Source organism: Ascaphus truei, chromosome 4 (assembly GCF_040206685.1).
Source record: "Ascaphus truei isolate aAscTru1 chromosome 4, aAscTru1.hap1, whole genome shotgun sequence".
Classification (NCBI taxonomy): domain Eukaryota; kingdom Metazoa; phylum Chordata; class Amphibia; order Anura; family Ascaphidae; genus Ascaphus; species Ascaphus truei.
The window spans coordinates 57,995,067-58,022,387 of record NC_134486.1 but is presented as its reverse complement, the minus strand read 5'-3'; the positions used below and the strand labels follow the sequence as shown (position 1 = coordinate 58,022,387).

Genomic DNA, 27,321 nt, shown 5'->3' with positions numbered 1-27,321 from the left:
TACTGTATAATGACATCACATCACAGCATTCCCTGTACACGAGGGGAGAATCCTCTTCTTAACCAATCAAGTTACAGGTCTTCTTATCTATCCCAGACTGACTCCAAAGATCAATACATCTAACTAAACTGGTTCTTTTAGCTGACCAAAACACTTGAGTGTTTGAGTAACAAGGCACAGTCCATATTCTCTTCCCCACCCCTCTGGAGCAAAGTTCACTCTTGCATCAACATGCATACGAACACATAACACACAAAGACAAGATGGATTCCACACCCTGCTAACAATTTCCTCTCCATAAACCCCCACAGTCCTTTTCAGTAATATCAACAGTATTTTAATTTCAGCAATATTACTTCGTCAATATGCTGTATAGTTTGAGGTAGGAAACTATACAATTCTTGGACAACAGGATTTGTCTCAATTTGCATATTACCTTTACTGATAGCACCCAGTGTAGTTTATTAATTGAGAGAGAATAAGTTGTTTTTAAAAACAGTTATGGGTCTGCGGATGATGTACATTGTTTTCTTTCCACATCCACTATATTTGTTATATACTGTATACATGGTTAGGTGCCATTTATTTTATTTTGCTTTAGCTCTATAAGGACTAGAACACTGGATAATTTAAAAATGTATATGAACATTTATAAATGTGTTAGAACATTTGTAGTATTGCACAATGGTTATCTTACCAACACATTTTATTTTCTGCCCATTTTCCCCCCCAAAATAAATTCTTAGATCTGCAACCACCTTTTAAAGTAACCTTTCATTGACAGGATCACATGGGTCCATGAGTGTATACGGTGTGTTGAGATATGTTGCCCACAGAAATATGTTCTCTCAACCTTACAAGCCAACGTCAGAAAGGCAATCAGTGTGAAGTTTGTACTGAATATCAAAGCCTAAATGTTTCATGATACCTATCCAGTGCAAGAGTCCAATACACATGTACTGCAGGATACATTATTGTACCTGATGGCGTCTGCTTCCGCTGGCACATTGTGTGTGTCCCGCTGCAACGCACCAGCGGGACCAATATGTCTGCAATATCTGTTCGTTAAGAAAAGCAGAAGTCTTTTATCCCAACACCATCCTATCAATGCGATGCCCACGGGTAATTCCAGACTAAAATCACGTCATATAAAATATACGAAAAATGACTGTTGGCATTTGACAAATTAAGGATAATAATAGTAATAATAATTTACATGGGAAATGTTTTGAACCATTCATTGCCACAAATGAAGATGGAATGTCAAAGAAGGAGGCGGCACAAGAGTTGATGGTTTTTCATCAGAAATAAAATATACATATCTGTACGGATCGTATTTTGCACTGTCAGAGCAAAATGGAAAATATAGCCAGGCACAGAATTGCGCACCGCTGCCATTTGGGCAAACTGGTGGAGGACCAAGGTTGATGTTGCAGCTTGTAGGAATTCAGCTCTCATAAAACATATGATAAAGTATACAAGCCCAGATTCCTATTTTTTCGCCTTACCCTCACGCTCGGTTTGTTTTATCCCACATTTACTTACCGTACATAGGAAATTAGTTGACTCGACTAAATAACAATGAACAGAAAATGCTGAAGTGTAAACAAATGTGCCTAAATGGTTAAAGAGTATTTATTACCTTGCCACAAGACATCATGGATAAAGCCAACTGGTACAACAGATGAAATTCTCCAAATGCAAACTTCATGGCCCTCTCCAAACACTGGAAAATATAATATGAAAATATGTGGGGGGTTAGTGCATTAAAGCAAGTGGATACTAAACGCTACAGGAAAAGCTAGACAGCTGCTTATCTAAAAATGGTACCTAGCCATGAAGATGATTAAAAAATGCCATCTTTTTCATTTTTTTTTTAAGAATTGGGGGAAAACATAATTTCATAGTCCGTCAAACATCTGTTACAAAATTTTGCAAAACGACTCTAAATTAGTCAAATTGGAAGATGAAGTGACTTGTACAAAACTAGATTGCAGAGGTACATTATTCTTAATTATCAACCTTTTCTTCATTCAATAAAACCATTCACTAGGCAAATTTAGCAGAAGTTCACATCCAAGTAGGATGAAAATGTCTTACTCAGTGTCAATGTGATATCCTGCTTCTTGATATTGAACTTCAAGTTATACAGGCTTTCACCAGTGCACAATTTGTTAAATATAATAAATTAAGTAGCATTGCTGACCTGATATGGACCTGAGGAAGAGCGAGAACTCTCGAAGGCCATTTACTCTGCCCTAAATAGAATGGGAATTTCTCTAAAAAAATCTCTCTGGCAACACCAAATCACCTAAACCGAATCCTAGATATCATGTAGGAGACCGGAAATGGTCACATCAATTTTCGGAAAATAGAAGCAAAATACTGAGCTGAATGGAGTATTACTGTAGTTCAGATTATTTATGGTATGTAAAGTGAACTGACCGGTTTGTACCATCTCCAGCTACACAATCAAATCACAATCCGCTCTGTTCACAAATTACAGTACATCCAATGTTACGGGACCCCCCAGGTTCCGGAGTAGTGAGCTATGGAGCAAGGGCTTGCTCCAGCAGTTGAAAACATTATCTTTTAAACAGGGGTCCCCGGAGACTACTGATCAGCTCTGGAGGAACCCCCTCCCCCGATTCAGGTAAACTTAAAAAAAAATTGTTTTTAAACTTCCCAGACGGGGTTGCGGCTTTTAAAATGTTGTATTACTGTACTACAAAGTTCCCCAAGATCAGTCCGTGACAGCAACCAGCACCCCGGGATTTCAGGACAACCATAGGGATTAAAAAAAAAGTTTGGTTTATTATTAACTTTTCAAAGTAATCTGTGTCCTTGGAAAGATCCAATCCCCCTCATCAGAGATTGAATGTTATCTTATAATTATTGCTGTTTCCCACAGTCTCTTGGACTATTTAGGCTGCCATCATTAGCCAAAATTACTGTGGAGATATTAAAATTGAAAAAAACAAAAACCCTATAACACCTACATTTTGAAAATGCCACTTCCATTACTTTACTTTGGTCCCAGGAAGGACTGCCTCTGTAATTGATTATTTAAGTGTTATTTAAAAAAAAAAAAAAAAAAAAATCTGGCCTCATGTTTGTTTCCAAGGACTGAACCTGAACAGCCCTGATATACGGTACTGTACAACACTAAAACAACTAGTGCTTGTAGAGAATGTATACCACGAGTTACTGCTTGTAATGAGTGTATACCACAAGTTAGTGCTTGTAGAGAATGTATTCCACCAGTTCCTGCTAGTAGAGAATGCATACCCCCAGTTAGTGCTTGTAGAGAATGTATACCACCAGTTAGTGCTTGTAGAGAATGTATACCACCAGTTAGTGCTTGTAGAGAATGTATACCACCAGTTAGTGCTTGTAGAGAATGTATACCACCAGTTAGTGCTTGTAGAGAATGCATACCACCAGTTCCTGCTTGTAGAGAGTGTATACCACCAGTTAGTGCTTGTAGAGAATGTATACCACCAGTTAGTGCTTGTAGAGAATGTATACCACCAGATAGTGCTTGTAGAGAGTGTATACCACCTGTTAGTGCTTGTAGAGAGAGTATACCACCAGTTAATGTTTGTAGAGAGTGTATACCACTAGTTAATGTTTGTAGAGTGTATACCACCACTTACTGCTCATAGAGAGTGTATACCACCACTTACTGCTCATAGAGAGTCTATATCCCCAGTTACTACTTGTAGAGTGTATATCCCCAGTTACTGCTTGTAGAGAGTCTATATAACCACTTACTGCTTGTAGAGAGTTTATATCACCACTTACTGCTTGTAGAGAGTGTATATCCCCAGTTACTGCTTGTAGAGAGTGTATATCCCCAGTTACTGCTTGTAGAGAGTGTATATCCCCAGTTACTGCTTGAAGAGAGTGTATATCCCCAGTTACTGCTTGTAGAGAGTGTATATCCCCAGTTACTGCTTGTAGAGTGTATATCCCCAGTTACTGCTTGTAGAGTGTATATCCCCAGTTACTGCTTGTAGAGAGTGTATATCCCCAGTTACTGCTTGTAGAGAGTGTATGTCCCAGTTACTGCTTGTAGAGAGTGTATATCCCCAGTTACTGCTTGTAGAGTGTATATCCCCAGTTACTGCTTGTTAGCCTCTCTTTACATCTCACAAATCAGAGTAATATGCTGATTCTGAAGCTCCTTTTCCTATGAGAGGGACAGTGGAAAACGCTATGTGATGGGTAAATGCAGCACTGTTACCCTGATTTGTGTTAGACCTCTAACATCTGCATCTTGTATTATCCTGCTGAAATCACCAGCAGAGTGCAGTGTAGTAAGCAAATCAAACTGTATTAAGATGAAATGTGTACTAAATATTGCTGAAATCTGCAATGTTGCTTTACTGTCCCAGTACTGACAATATGTACCCAGTGCATTAACCTCATCTTAATTTGGTATATCTGCAGGAAACATGAACAAAGTAACAATGCTAATAACATTTTACAGTGTACTGTAATCAAGCACACTAGTGGCTTAAAACCACCAGGAATGTATTGTTGATGAATTCCAAATGCATTAGTAGTAACTTCCTCTTTTAATGCTGTCTATTAACTACTTTTAGAGAAACCACCATTAATGGAGGAAGAGAATGCCAAGCATTCTTACTTAATTGTCCAACTTAAAGAGAACACGGAGCTGCCTGCAACCCAAAGCTACAGACAGATACATCCCTGTTAACTGGTAACTTTCCCTCTTCCTTTGAGCTTGTTAAAACTGTGTATGCCTATTTAAAAGCTGGTCTATCCTTCAACAAACCGGGAAATTCCCATACTGAGAGACTACAATACCTCTGAGAGCATGACATACTGCCCTCTTCTGCCCATGGTGATGCTGAGAAGGTCATACACAGCAGAAGCATTCTGCAGACTGACAGCACGGTCTTCCTTTTGGTCAGGAGCACGGCTAATAACTGCATCTCTGTTTGCCTGTTTTAAGAAGAAAACATCACAAGTCAGAGCAGCTGTTGGTAAATGATGAATGTACAAAACACATAATGTGCTCTCTTTTGTTTTTGCTTTTTATGAAGATGAATAGGCCCTGCTGAAGAAATGAGGGTTTAGATACGGCTGACCATGACCAGAATTGGAGCTGTACGTGCAAATTCTACTAATAGCCGCACTGAATACTTGCCTATACACATTCAATGTTAAGTACTACTATTTTCGCCTCAAAAATCAAAAGACAATAATAAAGGTTTATTCTCAAAGTAATGAAAAAAATCGGAAACCTTTCTGGCCAATGTCAATATGACAATAAACAATTATTATTGTTTTGCGGTTTATTTTTTTTTATTTTTTTTTATAAGATAAGGTCTTTGCTGTGTAATCTTTACAAACGTTGTCACTGAAAACATACACTAAGTGTATATATACACCATGTTTAATAAGCCAAAAAAATACAATACAATACATGACTGGTGATTTGAGTACGTTTACGTATACAGAAGGAAACTTCTGATACACGGTCCATTTCTACATTTAATGTAAATTCAACGTTAAGAAAAGTTGCTTTACATGCACTGCACCTTTTTCTGTTTGTACGTATGTAAAAATGTAAGAAAGAGTAACAGTATCTGCAGAGGTTTATACCACCCAAAATGCAGCAGATTTTTCGATGCAATAAAAGATAAAAAAAAAAAAAAAAGCTTGATGCTAAATTTGACAAATACAAATCGTGCATCGTAACTTCCCCCAATCGCCTTCTACGGACACTGTCGAAATTGCAATCTGATGCACACAGGTGGAAATTGGAGCAAAGAGCCTTCATACAGTGATACCAAGAAACACAAAATACAATGGCACGATTTGCATCAATTTTGCCTCAAGGTATCACCTCCCTAGAATGTTACTACACACAGAAACTTCTGTCATTTTGTAAATGAATGCTGTTCTTTGCTTTCCCATCTTTGAAATTCCTTTTGCAGAAAGTGGTGCTATAAAGTAAGCTCTTTGGAACTAGCACAGGGATATAAAACTAAAAATGTATTGATCAATTATAATTATACCTAGAACATATTGTCTCTAAATTTACTTGAAATTAACCCTGCCTATTCAAATACTTCCAAACTGTAAGCGACTGGAAAAAAAAAATCCGTTTTGGTGGAATCGGCTTCTCGGCTAGTGTGCCAAATTAGAGCTTTTTATGTTTTACAGGAAAAAATGGCTCTAGAGACACTTCGCTAATGTGCTAAATAGCAGAACAAGTGCCACTTTAGAAAACCTTTGGACAAGCTTTTGGTTTTTCAGCTGTTTTCAAATACCTGTTCTGAAAAAGATATTTAGTGTAGACTTTCTTAAACTTGAATGGTGACATGGCTAACCCTCTTAAGGACTAATTCCACTAGAGACGGGCGAAACTGTCAAAATCCGTTTCCCAGAATATCCCGAGCTTTCAATCAAAATCCGTTCCCCGGTGTAAAATCCGACGACAGATTGTTCCAGTTTAAATCCATGTGGATTAATCCAAAACCGCTATTGGATGCAATCTGAGGATTCTGCAGTCCCTTTCGTGAATTTAAAAAATCTGTGGATTGGATTGCAGAATCCGTGGTTTGGATAGTCAACGCTTAAAGAAAAATCCGGAAAGACAAATCGCCCTATTTGAGACCGATTCGCAGAAATCCGTAGAACAAAAGGAACCAGACAATCCGAGGCGGATCCAAATACGCAAAAAAAAAAAAACCTTGCCCATCTCTACATCCCACCCCCTGGCCCATGCTTTTTTCCTATGTGTGGGAAGCATGAGGTCCCTGAAGCTGAAACACATTGATTTCGTCTCCTGGGACCCCGTTTTCTGCATATTTAAATCCCCATCATCATACGGGCCAGTACAACGGAAAATATTGCGGCTTCCTATTATAACATGAGAGATTTAAACCGCTATTTTGTTTCCCCTGGAAGGGACAGTACCGGTGGTATGTATCTCGAGAACCAGGGGGTCCCCGTATCTGAAATGAACGCAGTTCAGCTCTGGAGAACCCCAGCTTTACACCCATGGGAAAAAATGAGTGTGGAGGCAAAGAAAACAATTGAACAGAGGGAACTGGTCATTTAAATCAGCTGTATCAATGGCTGTAGAGTTGGAACGGTGAACATGTAAGGCACGATTTTGGGCATGTGGGTCATGTGGTGATTTCATCATAGACTGTCACGTACGGCACACCTATGAGCACATGACTTGTATATGGGACAAGGGTTAATACACAGCTACCTATCTGACACAGTTTTCATCTTCAGCAAAGGTCCCTCAAATTAACAGTATCTCTCCTCAATCCGTCCCAATATACAATCTGTCACGGTCAGCCATCTTGTGAGCACGTGATTTAAATATGCAATCAGGGTTAAAACACACACGGTTAACCTAACAAACTCAGCTTTCGCCTCTGCAAAGTACTTCGAATTAGTTAATATTTACTTGTACTCCGCCAACCCCAAGAAATATCAAATATGTAATTATTTGCAGTCTAAGGTCCCTGTTTATTATAATATATATATATATATATATATATACACACATATATACACAGGCATAACCCGCATTAACGTACGCAATTAGGCCGGAGCATGTATGTAAAGCAAAAATGTACTTAAAGTGAAGCACTCCCTTTTCCCCATTTATCGATGCATGTACTGTACTGCAATCGTCATATACGTGCTTAACTGATGTAAATAACACATTTGTAACAGGCTTTATTGTCTCCCCGCTTGCGCACAGCTTCGGTACAGGTAAGGAGCCGGTATTGCTGTTCAGGACGTGCTGACAGGCGCATGCGAGAGCTGCCGTTTGACTATTGGGCGATATGTACTTACTCGCGAGTGCACTTAAAGTGAGTGTCCTTAAAGCGGGGTAAGCCTGTATATATACACACCCACACCCACACCTACATATACATATATATATATACACCACATATATACACATATATATATATACGCACACACACACACACATATATATATATACACACACACACATATATAGTGGGACCACGAGGCCGCGCACCCAGAGTGTCCGTCATGGAAGGTTTGTTGAGGTGAGGAGACGGTCTGCGACCGCCAGGATGGCGAATCCTCACACACATATATATATTTTGTTGTAATGTTGGGGGGGTTTCTGAGAGCTTGCTGAGTATCTGTGTGTTTGTTAACTTTGTCCAGCTGGTCTCAGCTGTTTTGGAGGTTAGTGGCTCCTCCCACCAGGGTTTAAAGCTCGCCAGCCCCCCCCCCCACTGTCCAAGTAAGCAGGTTTTCCTATCATGCAGCTGGTTGCGACTGATTCAATGCCAGGACCATCCTTCCCCTAATTATAGAGGTAAATAAGGATTTTGATCAGTTAGAGTTAGAACCTGCGATATTATGGTCATGCCTTGAAAGTGGCTCGCAGGCTTATACGCTTTGGCCAAAGGGTTAACTAAATGACCCTTTTTTTCAAGAGCTATATAGGTATTTCACTGTATATTTTTGTCACATTGGATGTTGCTCTGGGTGTTGCTCTGGACTTCTTTGTTTCCTGCGTGTTTGTATACTGGTCGCAACACTGCTTTATCCTGGTGGATGACCAGAGAAGTTGTAATTCTCCCACTCTCCTTGCTGATGTGAAAATTATCAGGAATGTCACCTTTCATGATAGAAACTTTAAGGGTATTTGATCGGTAGGTTCGAATGGGTGCATAGTGATAACATCCAGTGCCAGTGACAGGTCCCATGTCAGCACTCTACTCTTGACTTGTGGTCTTAATCTCTTGACCGCTTGTAAGAAACGAATGATAAGTCTCTCAGTTGCTAGATTCTTCTCCAACAGTGCTGACAATGCCGAAACTTGCACCTTCAATGAACTGAGGCTAAGTCATCTTTCAAACCCTTCCTGTAGAAATTCTACTAGTGTCATAGCATTTGGAGAAAAAAACTTTTGTCTCTGTTTCACACACCAGTCTCTGAAGCATAACCAAATTCGATAGTACATTGTTGAAATAGATTTTTTTCTTGCTTCCAGCAAAGTTTTTATTGTTCTATCTGAACATCCTTTTTCTCTCAATGTCTCCCACTCAATCTCCAAGGCGCCAAGGCCCATTGTTTGGGGTCTAGGTGATATACTGGTCCTTGTTGCATCAGTTCCTTGATATTTGGAAGATGCCACGGAGTGTCTATTGCCATGTTTATGAGATGGGCAAACCATGGTCTTCTCGGCCAATATGGTACCACCAGTATCACTTCTGCTTGATCGCTCCTGATCTTCCTCACTATCTTTGAAATTAGTGGCATTGGAGGAAACGGATATGCCAGGTTGAATTGGCACTCGAAACTGAGGGCATCTGTGTGTCTTGCACTGGGATGAAAATGCCTTGCGCAATAATTCGCCATCTTTCTGTTTTGGTGAGTAGCCATCAGATCTATCTCTGGCTGTCCCCCAGCGTTCTACCAACCTGTGGAATACTTGGTTGTCCGTCGACCCTTCTCCCGGGTGAATCAGGTTGCGACTGAGAAAATCTGCTGTAATATTTTCCGACCCTGAAATATGTACGGCTGTTATATCTGTAACATAGCCTTCTTCCCATGATAGAATCTCTGATGTTAGACTCAGTCTTTTGCTTCTTGTTCCTCCTTGCTTGGCTATATATTTTACCACGGCTCTGTTGTTTGACTTTATTTGTACATTTCCATCTTTTACCTGGCTTTGGAATGCTTCCTGCACTGCTTTGAGTTCCAGCAGGTTTGATGATAACTGTTATTCGTTGGTTGTCTAAGAACCCTGTACCAATAAGCCCCCAATTGGGCTCCCTAACCTGCGCTGCTTCCATCTGTGGTGATTATTACCCATTGTTTCTGGTGCAACGTATGTCCTTTTAATAGGTTCTGTGTCTTTTCCCACCATCTTAATTCTCTCTTTGTGTGTGGGTATATGTATATTTTTTGCCATACATCCTTGGGATTGGGTGGCTTCACTATTTGCTGCACTGCAGAATAAACACTTTTACTGTTTTACTGTATCTTTCATCCAAGCTAGAAAAGTACTCATCTGCTCATTTGACTCCCCTGCATTTAGCAGCTGTGCTCTATGACAAGTTTTTGTAAATACAACCAAATTGTATTTACAAGTTGCGACGGAGAGGTGGCCACGCCCCCACTGGTGGTTCAGCCAGTGAGGGCGAACCAGCCGTGTGAGGTCATGGCCACGCCCCCCGTCGCAAACTCCTCCATCTTCTCCCAAACCGCAGTGAAACGCTGTGCACGAGCCGCCCCCGCCCGCCACCCCCGCCCTCCGCCGGGCACGGGTGCTACAGTGCACACTGGGACCGCGGCCTAAGGCTGGCTTTTCACAAGCTGCACACCACTTAGTTTTTTTTAGCAGCTTTTTTCTTCTGATGCAGGGACTCTACTGTCCCCTTAGAAGTTCCTTCCTCTATTTGTATAAGCATAGAACTAAAGTTAAAAAAAAAATTTTTTTAATTAAAATCTAGTCCTTTAATTACTGCAATCCACTATCCTTTTGTAGAACTAATTAGGACTCGCCTAATTTTTGTCAGCGACCCTTTACTTCCAGCAGTGTCCATGCTGGCTTCCACACTCCTTTCAGCGTCTTGGAGCTGATTTCTTTTATCTGCCGAGCGTTCCATGCTGCGGCTGCGTCAGTGCTCCTCTCAAACACTGTGCCCAGTCGGATCTCCCGGACCTCGCCCCCGGGACGCAACACGCGCTAGAACGTGCACACGCTATGCTCTGCCTGAGACACCCGGCCGGCTTGTCTCTCCCACACCGCTGCGTTGTTAGATGCCTGTGCGGTACACACTGAGCCCCCGTTGCTCAAACAGCCTTGCTGTTCTGCCCCAGTGTTCCGAGACGCTTCCGTGGGACTGCCCGGTCACACAGGCCTTTGTATTGATACCCACCAGGGCACGTCGATTGGAGCTTCAGGGACAAGAGAGGCTGAGATTCCCTGGCTATAACGCACTAATTACAGCCAGGTGAATCCTTTTTTAACACAAATAACAAAACCTGCTCCTAGCTGTACGACAGGAAAAAGACTAATCTGCAGGTAGTGGGGAGGCGCCTTTATGGCCTACCTGCAGGAATTCAATTTCCTGTCCTACTAAGTTGAGGATGGTGTTAACCCTAGGGTGCCCACTGCCAGGGTGAACAAGAAAATATAATTATTATATAAAAGCATATGGCCAAATGTCAATAAAAAAAAATACATTAAAAAAACGTTAATCGGTCATCCTCAAACTTGGCAAAAATGGACAAAAGTTATTGCTCTGATCTAGAACCCCTACTAATTGTGCTGTTCGTTAATTCACATGTTATATAACACATGATTGTATTTGACAGGACATATTATGGTACCGAATTAATAGGACTATAATTTGTACAGATATCCTTCATCAGATAACTCCAAACCAGTGTTTGTGTCTGGAATTTAAGTAGGTCAGGGACTCTTAGAAGAGACAGTTAAGGAGACATACAGTACCTCTTGCACCCATTAATGTATAAAACACAGACTAAATTGAGATGCTACTTAATACTGTCACTACAGCAAGAAAATAAAAAAAAAGACTACAGTACATGGTGCTTCAGACACTGGCCCTGATTTTGTAAAGCGTGGTTTTCAACCTTTTTTTGGTAAAGGAACTCAATAATGATATTGTAAAACCCTGCCGAACCCGAAAACTCTCTAATAGCGCGTCTGAGATCAGATGCATTGTATGGAACCCCAACCCTCTCTAATAGCGCGCCTGAGATCAGATGCATTGTATGGAACCCCAACCCTCTCTAATAGCGCGCCTGAGATCAAATGCATTGTAACTTCTTCTATATTTGATAACATTTTCAAATTACCTGAAAATTGCAGGGGACCGTTTAGGGAAGCCCGGGGAACCCAAGATTCCCTAGGAACCCCTGTTGAAAAACACTGCTGTAAGGTGTGGTATCATCGATCTTACGCTCTGGCACGGAAAGCCCCATCGAAGTAAATGGAACTTTCTGTGCGGAACTACTGCAGTTTACATAAAAAAAGAGTCACTGACTCAGTGTGTGAAACCTCGCATTAATGATCAAGAACATTTCTTTTACCAAGAGGATTATAACAAAATGACAACAGAAACATTTGGCAGTCTATCACTGCCCATAAATGACTTTCGAGCGTTTGTGGGTGCATTACTTCTACTACATACAGTATGTGCTTATAAATTTAACTCAAATCTTTACCCTACCAGATTGTGCGATTTTGTGAAACGCCCCGCACGTTAGCAAAAAATGTAAGCTTGCTTGTCTACACACACATATCATTTAACTTGTCAGAATAATGTACAAAAACATCCCTGCTTCTGAAGGACAACTATGTATTGTATTCCCTCGAGGCTTTTACTGTGCCTGAAATTATTTCTACATAAACAGACATCTATCTTGATTTTTTTTTTTTAAAGAATGCGTGCATTTACAGGCACAGTAAAATAGCCTTGGAGATGATTTATTATACTTGAAAATGGGGTTTGGAAAGTTACATTGACAGAAGACGGCTAATGTTTAGCTCAGGGGTTCTCTCCCCCCACCCCCAACAGGTCAGGTTCTCAGGATATCCCGGCTTCAGCACAGGTAGCACAGTTGAAGACTGAGCCACTGATTGAGCCACCTGTGCTGAAACAGGAATATCCTAAAAACCTGATCTGTCGGGGGTCTTGAGGACTGGAGTGGAGAACCCCTGAATTACATAACATGGTTATAATATATATATATATATATATATATATATATATATATATATATATATATATATATATGCCTAGGGGTCACATTCGACTCCTCTCTCACATTCGCCCCTCACATTCAAAACATTTCTAAAACTTGTCGCTTTTTCCTCCGCAATATAACTAAGATACGCCCTTTCCTCTGTTGTTCGACTGCTAAAACTCTGACTCAGGCCCTCATTCTCTCCCGTCTTGATTACTGTAACTTCCTGCTGTCCGGCCTTCCTGCCTCTCACCTGTCTCCCCTACAATCTATCCTAAATGCTGCTGCCAGAATCACTCTACTCTTTCCTAGATCTGTCTCAGCATCTCCCCTCATGAAATCCCTCTCCTGGCTTCCGATCAAATCCCGCATCTCACACTCCATTCTTCTCCTCACTTTTAAAGCTTTACATTCTTCTGCCCCTCCTTACATCTCATCCCTAATTTCTCGGTATGCACCATCCAGACTCTTGCGTTCTTCTCAAGGATGTCTTCTTTCTACCCCCTTTGTATCTAAAGCCCTCTCCCGCCTTAAACCTTTTTCACTGACTGCCCCACACCTCTGGAATGCCCTTCCCCTCAGTACCCGACTAGCACCCTCTCTATCCACCTTTAAGACCCACCTTAAGACACACTTGCTTAATGAAGCATATGAATAGCAGTGTGGATATTCTAAACACAATACATAATGCTTGGCCCCCTGCAGACGCACTTACCAGAACTCCCTCCTACTGTCTCTGTACGTTCTCCCTACCTACCAATTAGACTGTAAGCTCCTCGGGGCAGGGACTCCTCTTCCTTAATGTTACTTTAATGTCTAAAGCACTTATTCCCATGATCTGTTATTTATATTATCTGTTATTTATTTGATAACCACATGTATTACTACTGTGAAGCGCTATGTACACTAATGGCGCTATATAAATAAAGACATACAATACAATACAATATATATATATATATATATTTATATATACTGTATATCAGCAATTGAAAGACAGTATAATAATGTTTTCAGCTATGTCCTTACAGCTTACCATTGATTCACAGATCAAAAGAAGCAGCAGAGCCTCTTCAATGTTGTCCTGAGGGCAATACAGGCTGAAAACACATACATTTGAAAAATGAGGTTATTTACCACAAGTCTTTTTTTTTTTTTTTTTTTTTAACAACTCTTACAGTGAAGATCAGCAACATTATACATGTCATATATGATTCATGTGCTATATAATACCTGCTTTCAGTTCCACATAATTAGTAGCTGTTAAAATACATTTGTATTATTTACTTTGATCCACTCTGAGGTCCAGCATGTTACAGTTTAATATACACAGGAACTGCACTTCAACGTCTCCCTAGATATTGCTTTTTTTTCTTCTTCTGCTTATTAGGACAAAAATACTTCAGAAGTGGGTTAGTTCAAATTTACAATGCTTCCCAAGGCAAGTGTTGCACCTTATCCATATTCAAAGACAAATCATGCCACTTAGAGGGAATGCCTTACTTATCTCCTGAGTGAATCTGTGCTTTCTGCCTGAGCATGTTGTGGGGGAAAGTAGTATCTTCTTTGTTCGTAGGATCTGGCGGAGAACTGTTTAAGGGGCTCCAGTAGCAGCTCTCACTTAAGGAATGGATCAGCACCTCAGCCAGCTGCTTAGCCGCTGCCTGGTAAACAATGAAAAGCAAAGGGTGAATTAGCAAACAATTGGAATCCACTGAACTCCATATCATCTGCTCCGGGAGTTTTGCAGCTAAAGAAATATAGTTACATACATAGTAGATGAGGTTGAGAAAAGACATACGTCCATCAAGTTCAAGCACTGCAGATACTATATGCTATATGTATACTTACTTATTGATCCAGAGGAAGGCAAACAAAAAACCCCAGTGACATAATCCAATTATATCATAAGGGGAAAAATAAATTCCTTCCTGACTCCAAGAATTGGCAATCGGATTACTCCCTGGATCAACATTCTTCCCATGTTTACGTATTTGGTATATCCCTGTATATGTAAATATCCCATGCTGTAAATGTGTTTGTAGCAATCATTCTGATTAACAGGTACATGTTGTAACCCAGCTACCATGTTTATAGCTTTCTTCTCCTGGAGCCTCATTTACCTGCAAGAGTTAGGAACAGATGCAATGTTGAGTCAGCATCCATTAAATATGTCTTACTCCCATCCATTTCAGTGTACAACTGCATTGCCCCAAAACCGGACGCCTGATGGGGCTCCCCAAAAGCAGCTCCCCTCTGCACAGGACCAGCGTGTTAAGGGTTACAATATGCTTGTACTTTGTGGAATGTCAACCCCACCCACTGGAATGTTAATGAGCCAAAAGGACACAAATAACTTTGTATTCGCAGCTGCATTGAATCTCAACACCTCCAGTGTACATCTGGCGGACAGCCTTTGGCGCAGCCGAGGACAGCCAAAGGGTGTGAGCCTTTTGCTGATGTTTGGTGCTGCTAAAGCAGCACTATTTCACTCAATAGCCATTTTATCCCCTGTACCAAATTTTCCAACCCTTATCTGTCCATGAAATGTCTGGGAATTGACGGTATAACCTTTGTTCATTTAATGTAACCATGTACAGCAGAGATTGCCACTGGTTTGTGTTAGAATAGTCGCAATCGCCAAAAAGACCCAGGTACATGCTGGGTACACATGCCTTAAACTTGCCTTAAACTAGACCCAGCATTTCTGCATTGATTAATGGCCCATCAGATTAATAGTGGGGGTCTGTAGAGGGAGAGGGGGGTTGGCCCGGTATTAAAGGGTTGCACCCCATATGGCCACCCCCTGACCTCACCAGGGAGGCAAGGGGTTAACTGGACTGCGGTCCAGGAATGCGGCTTACACCGTGTCATGTCAGGAAAATGTATGCCCCGCTGTTCCCATGTGTCATTATAATCCTGTATTTTAATGTTTTAAAGTGCATTTTTGTATCTCCAGTTCTGGAGGTCACAGAGAGTTGATATTTGGCCAATGTGTGGAGTCACTGTAGGCATTAAGAACTGGCAAATTTCGACCCACTGAGCCCACCAGAATGGAACTTATTAATATGTGTAGATATTAAAGTGTATATGTATGGTATTTTGGATCTGTTCTGAAAATGCAGACCCCATCTGCTATGCTAATAGGTCATGAAGGGCAGCCGGCTGATTGAGCCTAAGCACTGTGATCAAAAGTTAACTGCCTGATTGTTTACACTAAGTACTAATCAACAGATCAAGTACTAATCAACAGACTCTGGCACTCTAATTGTTACCTGAGGGTGGAGAATCATCAAACTGGAGTGGTTTGTAAGTGATATGTCTACACCTACAAACAATGTAGATACTTCATTTGATAGACTGGTCGTTGCCTCTGATTTAATTATGGGGCTACCCATAGAGTCCCAGTACACATGGGCTAATTAGCTGGGGGGCATGGGTTAATCTGTGTCTCCACGTTAGGGATTGGATACAAATAATTGTTCACCAATAGTCTGTATTCAATGTTAAGAATAGGGTTACACAGGTATATAAACTGTGTCAACCCTACAGTTTTTAGTTGTGCTTCTGATTCCACCTGGAATGTCACCGGATTGCTGGAGAATGGCTAGCTGATACTTCTCCATCCCCCAACCCTAAGTAAGTGTTACCTTCTTGTCTGTTAATTGTACTATATTGCTGTGTTCACCTTTTTACGGAATAAATATATTTTATTATATCTAAGCCTCGTTCAGTTCAACCCAGATATTTGGTGTTCATTATATCTTGTCATAAGCTACCGTGACAGGGTCCCTGGCAAACTGAATGGGACTGAGAGGGACCCCTGCTGTGTTAATCCTATAGGTCATTAATCAATGCAGAAATGCCTTAAACTTGCCTTAAACTAGCCAGGTTACACCCAGCACATACCCAGAATATAACCGGGCTAGTTTAAGGCAAGCTTTAGAATAGTCGTGGTCTCGTCTGTATTGTTATAACTCTGTGCCCAGGACAAACTTGAAAACGAGAGGTAACTCTCAATATATTACTTTCTGGTAAAACATTTTTATAACTAAATAAAAAATCCAGAGCCTGGAAAAGGGCCACCACCAGCACACAGCCTTTTTTCAGGTTCTGACGTGACGTCAAGTTTAGATATACCGTACTTAACATAACGGAAAGTCCCTAAGTTAACCGTAAGGGGCTTTAGTGGATATGCAATGTTAGGGGAAATGCCTCCAGTGCGTCTCATGATCACTAACGTCCATAAAACTGGGTTAATATTACGTTATTCACTTTAGTGCATAAGCATTACTATTAACCTGGCATTCATTTAGGTTAACGTTATGCTAAATAGTTAATGGAGCTTAGAGTAGCTACGTCATATTAAAAAAACAAAACAAAAAAACAGAAAGTTAAATATATGAATACATAATTGCATACAATATTTTAATATAAGTGTGATACACACGTCATTTACATGGCAGTCCTGTGAAATCACAAGTATCGCACTTTCATGAATCTGCCTAAATGGGCCTCTGCCTGAAGAGCTTACAAGTTCATTTTTGGGCCTAAACTGAGGGTGGATGTGGCCACCAAAGCGTCAATTTGTGCAACAATCATTTTTGTGTGAAGTTTTACAGTAAAATACGCAACGGTGGCAATACGTTTGTTTTGCCACGACGTCGCATCGCCGTCACTATAAGCGCAGCCTAAGCGAGCCTGAGGTGAGCTCTTTCTCCTTGCAGTGCAGCACCTCCACCTATGAGGGATCCCAGCGTTGGCAGGATAACCCCTCACAGGAACCAACACACAGTAATAAGTAATACACCACACAAAGTATATAACTAAGCTTTACTGCACAAACAAACTAACATACTGTACAATAACCTGTACCCACAGTATAAACAGTAACCCAACACGTGGTGGTTCCCCCAAAGTACTGTCGGTGCTGTGGCACCAATAACCCCTGGTGTCCTGTCCCAGCAATCCCACGCAAATGTGAGGTAGCGCTACCCCCTGTAGATGTAGGTGCACGTTGGGTACCTGACTGGGTACTCCAGTACCCAAGTGCTGCTTGGCCCAGTGTGTTGGAGCGGGTCCAACAAAGCAGGGCCTCCAACACAAATCTCCTCTCTCCTAAAGGGTCCTGAGCCTCCTCGCAGTGTGATCTCCAGCCGGAGGGTCTCACACAATGTCAATGGATCTCGTGACCTGGTCGCAGGGCACCGCATGACCCTCCGGTCACCGGCACAGAAATAACAATAAGGGGAAGAGTCCCTATCTGGGGCCTTCCCTACAACACTCCGCTACTATGGCTCAGGGCCAACTGGGGCCTAGGGGCAAGATCTTGGCCTACCCCAGGAAGCACTGCTCCCTGAACACTACCTTCTCCTTCGCCTCCTCTGTCAGGACTGATTCATGGGCTTTCCGCGCGCGGAGAATATATAGTTCCTCGCATCCCATTGGCTGGTACAGTCCCATGTGCTGCAGTCCCTCTCTCTATGGATTCGGGGACTTGTAGTCCCGCGTCTGCGGAGCTGTCCAAAGAGGGCCGTCACACTCTGCATGCTCGCCTCGTCGCATTGCGCATGCGCGATTACCAAAATGGCCGCCACCACACTCGCGATCACGTGGAGCTCTGGCCAACCATTTTACAGCTCCCCCGTACAAGAGGCAGGGTGGAGGAACACGGGTACACTTAGTTAAATGGCGCAATGCCCTTCCTGAAAGTACCTTGTTTCTGTGCAATATTTAGTATTGCATGCTTAAATAGTTTTCATGTTGTCTGAAATAATCTGAGAGCAGTGAAGTGCTGTGTTTGGGATGTTTTTGGCAATATGTTCCTCTGTATCTACTCTGCCTTCCCCCTTCTTTCCCTGGGCAGCGAGACCAGACGTGTGGTCCTTCCCTTCCTGGCCAATCTAGCCTTCTTACTTCCCCAGCTTGATGTGATTTCTAACTCAAAACTTGATACGAAATTCTCCATAACCAAAACAATGTCCCCTAAAATGATCTCTCAAAATGTATGGGGCTTAAACTCTCCTTCAAAGCTGCCGTTTAAGAAATATCCTACATGTATTTTTTTTTTGTTTTTTTAAATAAATCAGTTCTGTACTATGAGAAAATACTTGCAACATTTAAAAAAATAAAAAATAAACAATTTCAAAGACATTTTTAATGTATTCTAATGAAGGGGTGCGCAAAGTTTCCTTCACGCGCCCCCCCTGTCTCCTCTCCGGCTCGCACACCCCCCCTCCCCACCCCTGCACGGCTCCAGCATCAAATGACATGTGACGTCACGTTGCCATGGAGAGGCGTCGCTGGAAGGCAAGGTAAGCAAACATTAGAGGCCTCACGTGATCCCTGACATATACAAAATCACATCCCCTTCCCCTTCTGAAACAGCATCACCTTTTTGAGCCCTGCCCTCTCTAGCAGTGAACCAATTGAATCTACTGCCTGCCTGGTCACATGATCTTCCTCACAGAACTTTGGCTGACAGTACAGCTGAAGATTTACCCAAGATGCATTTAGTGAAACCACAGACAAATTTCAGCGATCAATTACAGGAGAACAGATCGATCAGCAACTTAGCTAATCACTTGTCAGTGTGTACAATGTATTGATGCACATATTGAAGAACAAAAAATTAAAAACGACAGTTTGAACTGCAGCTTTAAAATGTAAATTTGCAATATCTGAAGCATCACCTTTTATTTAGCAATAATTCCCACCAAATGCCCATGCTTCAATTGTAAACAAAAAGTGTGCAGCATCCACGTTAATATCTGAGAACTTTAATTTTCAATTAAATTAGGTTAAAATAAGATAAGGCTAAGATATTTGTAATTATTGTGGGACAGATAGGACAATCGAACATGACATCTTTGAGTTATTAGAAAAAAATCAATGTTGGTGGGAAGTGACTTTAATGTTCCACTAAACCCTAAATTAGATAGATCAAACTCTGCTCAAGACAAGATCATCCATACTTTTCCAAGAATAATGAAAGCAATGAGTGCAAAATAATCTTTGGATGACCCATCACAATGCAAATGGTTATAGTTACGCTCATGGTTAAAATAACCTGCCCAATGAATGGGTATAATAGGTTTCTATAGTGCCTTTTGCCTCTAAACGTCTGGAGTGGCTTGTACAGCATCTTACAGTATGCTTTCATTCCTCAGCTCAAATGCTCTCCTAAACCAGGGGTGCGCAAACTAGGGGGCGAGAGAGGTGACATTTTCGGGGGGGGGGGGGGGGGGGGAGGGGGGATGCGGCACTTCCTTTAAAATAATTTAGATTAAATGACAGGGATCGCAATCGAGGCCTTTAAGTTCCCATGCCTTCGGTGGCTTCTGGCGATGCATCGCCATGGCAATGCGGCATCAAATGATGCCAAGGGGTCACGGCGTCGCATTGCTATGGCAATGTGACATCACATGACGTAGTGACGTCAGAACGCTGGAGACAAGGTAAAGAGTGGGGACGCGAGCAGGGGGGAGAGCAGGCAGGGGGCGCAGAAGAGAAAGTTTGTGCACCCCTGTCCTAGACTACCTCCAATCAGGTCCTTGCACTGCTCACTCTACTGAAACAGCACTCACTAAAGTATGTATGTATTTATTTATATAGCGTCATTAATGTGCACAGCACATCAAAGCAGTAATATACGTAATAATCATATCAATAACAAATAATACAAATAAAACATAATGGGAAGAAGTGCTTCAGACATAAAAGTGACATTTAGGAAAAGGAGTCCCTGCCCCAAAGAGCTTACAATCTAATTGGTAAGTAGGAGGAACGTACAGAGACAGTAGGAAGGTGTTCTGGCAAGTGCGTCTGCAAGGGGCCAAGGTTTATGTGTGAGGTAACGCCAGATCAGAAGTAGTCATTGGTGATAGAAGCAGTTCCTCGATCTCCCGATTCCAAGCGGATGTATATATGGAGTCCTGAATCCCCACTCACATGGGTAAAGAGTCCAACAGGTTTGTGGTGCTCACGGGAGGTATCACCGCATCAAACGGATCACCACGATAGCTGGATGTATCCTCACAGCCCTCCGTTCCGGCACTTCCGGGTTAATGACGTCAATGGAAGGCAACACTGCAACTCGCGTCGCAATCTTCCCTCCGGTAGCCAAGTGAGCCCACAGCAATAGGGCAAGGTATACAATAGAATAAATAGCACTTATCCAACGTGTTTCGAAACCTGATGAAGAAACCATAAGGTTTCGAAACGCGTTGGATAAGTGTTATTTATTCTATTGTATACCTTGCCCTATTGCTGTGGGCTCACTCGGCTACCGGAGGGAAGATTGCGACGCGAGTTGCAGTGTCGCCTTCCAGTGACGTTATTAACCCGGAAGTGCCGGAACGGAGGGCTGTGAGGATACATCCAGCTATCGTGGAGATCCGTTTGATGCGGTGATACCTCCCGTGAGCACCACAAACCTGTTGGACTCTTTACCCATGTGAGTGGGGATTCAGGACTCCATATATACACCCGCTTGGAACAGGGAGATCGAGGAACTGCTTCTATCACCAATGACGACTTCTGATCTGGCGGTCTGTCTGGTGCACGGGTAACATAACCCCTGACATGCTTGTTTAAATTTTGTTTGATGTACGCACAATACTTACCTTATCTGATGGTTGTTTTAATATACTTTTAATGCACTATGAGCGTTGTGCGCTGTATCTTTTGTGTATTTGTCTAAACTTCTAGGGGGTGTTCTGAGCCATCCCTGGTTTCACAGCTGCAGATGCTCCACATTATCTAGTGTCCATAAGGTCACGTATCAATTATATAATTATATATTTTTATCACTGATTACCACTTCACGTTGTGTTTTGACTGTAGTTGCGCACTATATATTCGTTCACCTCTTCACATTTATGTGTGAGGTGTATAGTATCTCCCATGGAGATACTTATATGCGTCGATAAGGAGGTGTGTTTTAAGATGGGTCTTGAAAGTGGATAGAGATAGGCCGGATAGCAGGAGGTTACAATAGTCGAGATGGAGGAGAATAAGGGCTTGTGTCAGAGTTTTAGCAGTCGAGCAACAGAGAAAGGGTGTATCTTTGTAATATTGCGGCGGCGAAAATGACAGGTTTTACCTACCTTTTGAATGTGAGAGGAGAATGTGAGAGAGGAGTCAACTGTGACCCCTAGGCAGCGTGCTTGTTCTACTGGGTGTATGATAGTGCCTTCCAACAGTAAAGCAGAAGGAAATAGTTGGGTTAGATTTGGGGGGAAATATGAGGCGCTCCGTTTTTGACATGTTAAGTTTAAGTCGGTGGAGGGCCATCCAGGATGATATAGCGGAGAGACATTCAGAAACTTTTGTCTGTACACCAGGTGTAACATCAGTGGTTAAAAAGAACATTTGTGCGTCATCAGCAAAGAGGTGATATTTGAACCCAAGGGATGTGATTAGGTCACCTAGCGAGTGTGTAGAGAGAACAGAGAAGAGGTCCCAGGACAGAGCCCTGAGGTACCCCCACAGAAAGATCGATGGAAGAGGAGGTGTTAGCAAAAAAGAGACACTGAAAGTATGATGGAAGAGGTAAGAGGAGATCCAGGTTCCAGCTTTGTTACGAATACCAATAATTTGGAGAATGTGAAGGAGTAAAGTAGCAAACAACCTCCACATTTCTAAATCACAAGGACATTACTTTTTTCTCATTCGGCTCGATCTGTCAGCAGCCATTGATACTCACTTCTCATTCACACTTTCCACGCTCTTAGTGTTCAGGACCTAGCCTTCTCCTGGCTTTCTTGTTACCTCTCCCAATGTTCCTTTAGTGCATCTATTTCCAACTCCTCCTCTTATTTTCTTGACCCATCTGCTGGTGTAAATAAGGGCTCGGTTCTGGGGCCTCATCTTTTCTCTCTATACACCCCTTCCCTTGGTGACCTTATTAATTCATTTGGCTTCAAGTATCAGCTGTATGCAGAAAACAACAGTATCTATCAACACTGAACCTCACATCTGCAGTACAGTCCCAGGTCTCCAATTGTCTCAACGAAATCTGATCCTGGATGGCAGGTAGATGCCTCAAACTGAACATATCAAGGATTGACCAATTTACAATCTTACCTACTGTACTGTAAATCAAGCCCTATTGTGCCCTTTTCCATCACAGTCAGTAAGACTATTCTCCATTCAGTTCCCCAATCCTGTTGGTTAGGTGTCATATTCGACTTTTCTCAATCGTTCTCACCTTCATGCTATTGCTAAATCTGACTGCAACATTGCTAAAATATGACTTTTTTCTCTGTTTCTCTACCACTACAATATGAATGCCTCTGGCCTCGATCGTCCCCGTCTGGACTACTGCAACCTTTTTCTTACTGGCCTCCCTGTCTTGTATCTTTGTAACTCTAAATCTATTCCAAATGCTGCTGCAAGGATAACCTCACTCTTGTCGAGCAGCATTTGCTTCTCTCCGCCAGTAAACTTTCTGCTGGCTCCCTATTAAACTTTGCATTTACTACTGTAGCCCCCTTTCCCCCTGTGTCAGTGCGACTACGTGTGCTGCTATACCTGTGTGGCAAACAAGAGGCCTGATTCTCTGTCACTGGGGAGCCTGGGGTGTATGCATATCTACTAAACAGCGCCTCCACGCTGAGAAGGATCCTCACCTAGTAGGATAACCCCTCCCAAGACAATATACCCAGTAATACACACACAGTGTATGGGGAACAGTATTTACTGGGAGGTAATAAACAATGACAACAATAGGAACAGCAGTAGACATATGTATACCAACCCGTGGAATATCCCAGAGTACTTCGGTGCAGGGGCACCACTGTTCCAGTGTCCAGACCCCAATGGCCTTTCCCACCCACGTGAATGTTGGTGCACTTATGTGGATACCTTCCCGGGTGCTCCAGCCCCCGGGTGTAGCTGAACAACAGTCAACGGGCAGTCTGCTCCAACGACGCCTTCCGCCTCCGGGTTGGGTGGTCTGCAGCAGGAGCGTCCCACAATAGATAGTCTCTGAACGTAGGTGGTCTAATCCCAGACCACAAGTTACGCGTCACCGCTTGGCGTAGACACTGTGTCCCTGATACTGCACAATACAGGGGAAAGGGTCCCTAACTATGGGCTTCCCTATACAGCTGCAGGTGTCTACTGTGATTCGGGGACTAACTGGGGCCTGCAGGGGAAAGCTAGCCTTGTCCCAGGGCTACTGGCACCTGGGACCCTACCTCCCTCTTCTGTACCCAACTGACCAACTGTCCTAACTGTTATCACTGTTCTAAATGTTTAAATGCAACAGCCCTATTGGCTTCCTGACAACACATGGTCTGCAGCCCCATAGGCTGCTGGGACTTGTAGTTCCCAGTGGATCCATGGGTGTAATGGCCGCCGCTGGCATTATACTGCGCATGCGCCAGGTGTACAAAGATGGTCGCCGCAACTTTAGATACTATCAGCGCATGCGCAAGCCTTCTCTGCGCATGCACGCACACAAACAAAATAGCGGTGCCCTCTGCGGAGCACCGGCGACCTGCTCGCCAGCTCACAATCTCCCTGCAGCAACCACACAGCCACCCCCCTCACGCATCCCGGAAGTAAGAGGGGGACCTGGCTACACTACAAAATTATTTTTCTCTTGTTCAAGGCTCTTCACTCCTCTGCCTAACTTCAAAACCCACCTGAAAAAAACTCACATGTTCAATAAAGCATTTGGTCACTAAAGAAACGCATGCACTTCTACACTCTAAGCAATTAATTCCAATGTACTCCTCCTGTTTCTGTTAGTCTCGCCACATGCTAATTGAAAGCTCTTTGTGACAGAGGCTCCTTTCTCTTGTTATATTTATATCTTGATGCCCTTATCCCATCTACATTATATTCCTAATATTTTTGTCCAAATTACATCGATACATACATGCAAATATACAATTTTCTCAATTACAATGAATGTACTTCCTCGGATGCAACAGGAAAAAGTTATTTGAAAACTGCAGAACCTACAGTATGTAACAACATTAACCAAGCGGACACTGCTGACCAGGTCGCGTACAACTTAAACGTGAGAAAACAAAAGGATAAACACACCAAACAAACACCACAGCTTCACGGGCGTCCAGGTAATCGAACCCGACTCCACAGTACCACAGTAATAGGCACAAGACAAATGCAGGCACTCCAGTGTGTAGGTAAAGGTCATTTTTTTTTTAATCCATCAACATTTTGGATAAAGAGCAATGTTAAAAAGAAACTCACTTTATTTACACGCCGGGATGCTTGCTTGTAAGTACTGTATGTCCCTACAATTTAAATGTGATAACTAAAACAGCCTCTATCTCAGGCTCCTTGTTCAATATGCTGTGAAGAAGTATGCCTCACACTGGGGAAGAGAACAACTCAATTCAAATCATTCACTTGAGTGAAGGTGAACTCTTCCTTATTTCCGGAAATAAATGTTTCACAGCATATGTGAGAGAACACGCGACCGGGCGGAATAGAGAAACGTGTTCCCTTTCAAAAGCGGGGAGGGGGAATGTGGTTTCCAACGGCTTCTTAAAAATAGACCAAATCCTTATTACAAATAGAACAAAGGCAGAAACAATGTGGCTTTTCTTGCTCTCAGTGGAGGAAAACATGTAAAGAAACAAACGTGGCCACTACCCCCATCATAAACAGATTAGGGTGCAGTTAAAGTAGCCTTGGAAATCTCACACTGTTTAATTTTGACTATGAATTAAACAAGCACAACTGTTGTTTAAAGAGAATGCAAAAGAAGATATTATATGAATACGTTCTCAACAATAGGATTCTGTTTTCTTGCCAAAGTAAGAAAACCATATTCGTATAGTTAGAAATAAAAGGTAGCAATGAATGCAAAGTTCTAAATAACAAAGAGTCGTGTTTTCCTTTCATGAGCAGATAATGGACAGTATCTTTTACTGCCTGAGATTTCTATGCCTCGTTCCTTCGAGCCCTTGTACCTTTATGCTTTCATGCTGACAAATGACAGCGAGCACTCGACTAGCAACCAGGCTCTTCTATAGCTTCATGACATGTAAACATGAACAAAATAGCCTACAGTACTCTGGCATGAGCCAATATCATTTTATCATCTCACTATGGAATTATTTAGTCAGTTGCCCCCCTCGGGTTCTGAATCTCCTACATTTGTCTAAAGCCTAACAATAAAAAAAAATCTGCACAAGTAGCAGAATGATCTTTGCAGCTCAGAGTGAGAGGAAGAGATAAAGAAACCCCCCTCTTTTTAATAAGTGGAAATACTGGCTTTATTGTGCAGCAGCAGAAAAAGAAAAAAAAAAAAAAGTAAATGGCAAGTACAGTACATCCAATCTGATTTCTGTTCCTTTATAGTGCAGTACATAATAACCTTTAGTGTTTTCTGTGCTATGATACCAGTGAAATATACTTTTCAAATCACACATTAAGTCGTTAACCCTTTAAGTACACTATGGGCCAGCTACAATCACCATGTTAAAAACTTAATCTACTTAACTAAGATATTTAATGAGATGCTTCTTGGCCTTCCCCCATCAAGAGATGTTACGAGCAACTATAGTGGTAATCACAAAAGAAGGAAAAGACCCCCTGATGTTCTCTAGTTACAGACCTATTTCTCTGTTAAACACAGACCTAAAATTATATGCCAAAATCTTGGCCACTAAATTTCACAGTGTTCTCCCTAGACTAATCCATCCGAATCAGGTGGGTTTTGTCCTGGGCAGACAAGCCCTTGACAACACAAGGATGACGGTGAACCTAATACTGTACATGTGGCAAAACAAACATCATGCCCATCTCGCTTACTCTTACCTAGACGTAGGAAAAGCGTTCAATAGATTAGATGGGCAGTTTGTGACGGCCACACTCTCACAGATGGGATTCCCACCCAAAATTCTAAATAGTATAAAACACGCTATACTCTGCCCCAACGGCCATAGTGAAAACCAATAACTCTTTGTTAATTCAAGATAGCTCTCTTTGCGGATGACATATTACTGACGCTCTCAAAACCTCTTACTACACTCCCTAATTTTTTTCAAGTTTCATCGGAATTTGGTTCCCTTTTAGGATATAAAAAAACTACCGTTCCAAATATTTAACCCTTAGTTAAAATCTTCCCAAGGAAATGGTAAAACTATTCCAACTTAATTTCGACTTCAAATCGAATCTGAACCATATTAAATATTTAGGGGTCCTAATAATAAAAGATTATTCAACACTATACAACACCAATTTTAAACCTTTCTTCGATCAAATAACAAAAGACCTGGCCACCTCGAATCCATATATAATATCCTGGTTTGGGAGGATATTCACTATTAAAATGAACATTTTACCTAGACTCCTCTATCTTCTCCCAGTTAAAATCTGCCAGAAAGACCTAAACAATATACAAAAGAAAATATTGAAATTTGTATGGCAAAATAGACGCCCCAGAGTCTGCAAAGATATCCTTTATAAATATAAATTAGAAGGAGGCCTAGCCCTCCCGAATCTACAAAACTATTATAGATCAGCTCAATTAGGGCAACTAATTAGTTGGCCTATAAACGGATAAAAGAG

General features: G+C 42.0%; 1 protein-coding gene across 1 annotated transcript in view; it reads right to left on the bottom strand.

Moving 5' to 3' along the window:
• The window catches only part of TTC7A (tetratricopeptide repeat domain 7A), a 388,284-nt gene that overhangs the window by 278,714 nt on the left and 82,249 nt on the right, over nucleotides 1-27,321 (bottom strand). Inside the window, exons 7-11 of the mRNA XM_075595818.1 lie at nucleotides 14,272-14,432; nucleotides 13,805-13,868; nucleotides 4,834-4,971; nucleotides 1,643-1,726; nucleotides 1,546-1,571 (exon numbers count right to left, since the gene is read on the bottom strand). Coding sequence (XP_075451933.1) covers nucleotides 1,546-1,571; nucleotides 1,643-1,726; nucleotides 4,834-4,971; nucleotides 13,805-13,868; nucleotides 14,272-14,432 — 473 coding nt within the window. The remainder of the gene's footprint in view (nucleotides 1-1,545; nucleotides 1,572-1,642; nucleotides 1,727-4,833; nucleotides 4,972-13,804; nucleotides 13,869-14,271; nucleotides 14,433-27,321) is intronic.